The sequence below is a fragment of the Plasmodium gaboni genome, chromosome 8, assembly GCF_001602025.1.
Source record: "Plasmodium gaboni strain SY75 chromosome 8, whole genome shotgun sequence".
NCBI lineage: Eukaryota > Apicomplexa > Aconoidasida > Haemosporida > Plasmodiidae > Plasmodium > Plasmodium gaboni.
The window spans coordinates 579,770-582,405 of NC_031488.1; the positions used below are offsets into that span (position 1 = coordinate 579,770).

Here is a 2,636-nt window from a genome sequence, read left to right on the forward strand (position 1 = left end):
TAATAAATTTTTTTTTTTTTTTTTTTTTTATTTTTTATGGGTAAGAAAAAAAAAATATTAGTATAAAGAAGAAAAAAAAGAAAAAAAAATATATATATAATATGAAAAAAAAAAAAAAAGAAAAAAAGAAAAAAGAAAAAAAAAAATTAAGATTTCCTCATTAAATATAATATATATATATATATATATATTTATATATATATTCCTTTAATGTGAACCAAGAATGGAAATTATTTATGATTTATTTATATTCATCTATCATGTATAATTTACATTTACTTTATAAACATATATTTTACCCAGTTTACGAGATGTGTTTGTTATTATTCTCTATTTATGTTAAATAGAATTTTTTTTTTCTTTTTTTCAGTCACATAATATACATATGTGTTACATATGTTTATATTCACTTTATTTGTTTATTTATCTTTGTGTATTAATGTACTTTATACATATTTTGACTTTTTAAATATAACATATGAAAAATTTTTAGTAAACTGAAAACAAATTTAAGAAGAAAAAGATATTATTATGAATATGTAAATATATACATACACATATATATATATATATATATATATATATATATATATATGTACATATTTTTGTTCAAATGGGTATAAAAAAAAAATATGTAAATGTTTTACATTTATATAAGGTATCCAAAAGAAAAAAAAAAAAAAATTTTAAATTAGAAACCAGCCAAAATTCTTTTTATATTTAGCTATTTGCAAAAAAAAAAAAAAAGAAATAAAATAACCTTACTTGTTCAGGAAATTTTCTAATATTAATGATATTTCATATTATTTATATTTTTATGTCCTGAACATATATAGCCATGTAGATTATAATTTTTTCATAAAAATAATAATAAACATAATAAAAAGGACAAAATAAAAAATTAAAGAATGCACCTAATCTTTTAATGAATATAGATATATTTCTTAGTAGATATATTTTTTTTTTCTTTAAACATTATTTATTTCTATTAGATCTTTTATTTAACATTATAATATTTTTGAAAAAAAATAAGAAAATTAAATGTGTGTTGTAGATAGTTTACCTTTCATTTAAATATAAATATTTCAATCATTTAATTATGTCGTTTATGTTTTATAGTTTTAATTTAAATTGATTAAAAAAAATATATATATTAAAGAAATAATTACCTGTAAATAACATTTATACTATTTTGATTTGTTGTATGAAATATATAAGATTTAATTTATTTTTATACATTAACTTATTGTTTCGTTCTACATAATTGTTTCATATATTTATTTTTTTTTTATATTATAAATAAATATGTATTAGAATTTTTCAACAGAACAAAAAAATAAATAAATAAATAAATAAATAAAGAACAGTTTGTCTATTCTTTAATATGTAACAAATTAATTCTGGTGCAGAACGTATTTGTGTACCTTTTTTTTTTTTTTTTTTTTTTTATTATATATTTAAGGATTAAAGAAAAAAAAAAAAAAAAAACAGACAACTAAAAATTTAACATTTATTAATTTATTTCATTTTATTTTATTTTTTCCCATTTCTTCATTGTAACTTGATATATTTCCTATCTATATAATATATCGTTTATTGTTGTGTTAATGTTGTTTTGTTATTTATTTATTATTTTTTTTTTTATTTCAATTTAAAGATTTCATAATATAATTAAATTTAAACATATATGTGAAATATATATGTATAAAGTTCCATTTTTTATGTTAATATACTTTTGATTCATTTTCATATTATATGATATAATTTTTATAAAAAGACAAAAAATATATATATATATATATATATATATATATATATAATACATGTGTAGATATTTTTAAAATTGCATATTTCTTATTTCCTTATTTGTACCTATTAATTTGTATTAATAAACCTTAGAACATTTTATTCATTTTTTTTTTTCTTTTTTTTTAACAATGAGTTGTCTTTGTTCTGGTTCTACTGACCAAGGAGAAATGAAAATTGCTCCTCCTGATTATAGAATAGATATGGTAAGAAATAGAAATGATTAATTTTATTTCATTTTATGTCCATTTTTATTTTTATTTTATTATTATTTTATTTTATTTTATTTTTTATTTATAGAAAGAGAAACCATCTATTCCTAAGAGCAGAAATGCGCTAGTAAATCCAAACACAGTATTGGAAATCGAGCCTGACAATAACTTGAAGAAACAAATTACATTTAGACCTAAAGTCGATATAATGTATGATGCAGATAAATGTGAAGCTATATTAGTTTTAGATATTCCAGGATTTAAAATAGAAGATATAGATGTAGAAATAGGGGAAGGCATGCTGACTGTGGCTGGTCCAAGATCCCAAACAGAATTATTCGAAACATATGGAGATAGTTTAGTTCTACATGCAAAGGAAAGAGAAGTTGGTTATTTTAAAAGAATATTTAAATTACCAAATAATATACTAGACGATACTGCAAAGGCGACATATAAAAATGGTAATTTATATTATTATATATGTTTTTTTACAAATTTTATATGATACACAAATATAATATACATTTTTAATTTTATAATATATAAAATAGTTATTATATAAATTAAGAAAAATAAAAAAGATATTATTCATGTATATATATGTATATAAATTGTGTT

At 17.2% G+C, this 2,636-nt stretch overlaps 1 protein-coding gene across 1 annotated transcript; it reads left to right on the plus strand.

The window, feature by feature from the left end:
- Positions 1-1,937: 1,937 nt before the first annotated feature.
- PGSY75_0816500 (putative small heat shock protein HSP20) lies at positions 1,938-2,479 on the plus strand (the record flags this gene model as incomplete). Its single annotated transcript, XM_018785292.1, has 2 exons — positions 1,938-2,012; positions 2,107-2,479. Coding segments are annotated over 2 exons (448 nt in total), but the record flags the coding sequence as incomplete, so codon positions are not given.
- Between the last annotated feature and the right edge of the window lie 157 nt (positions 2,480-2,636).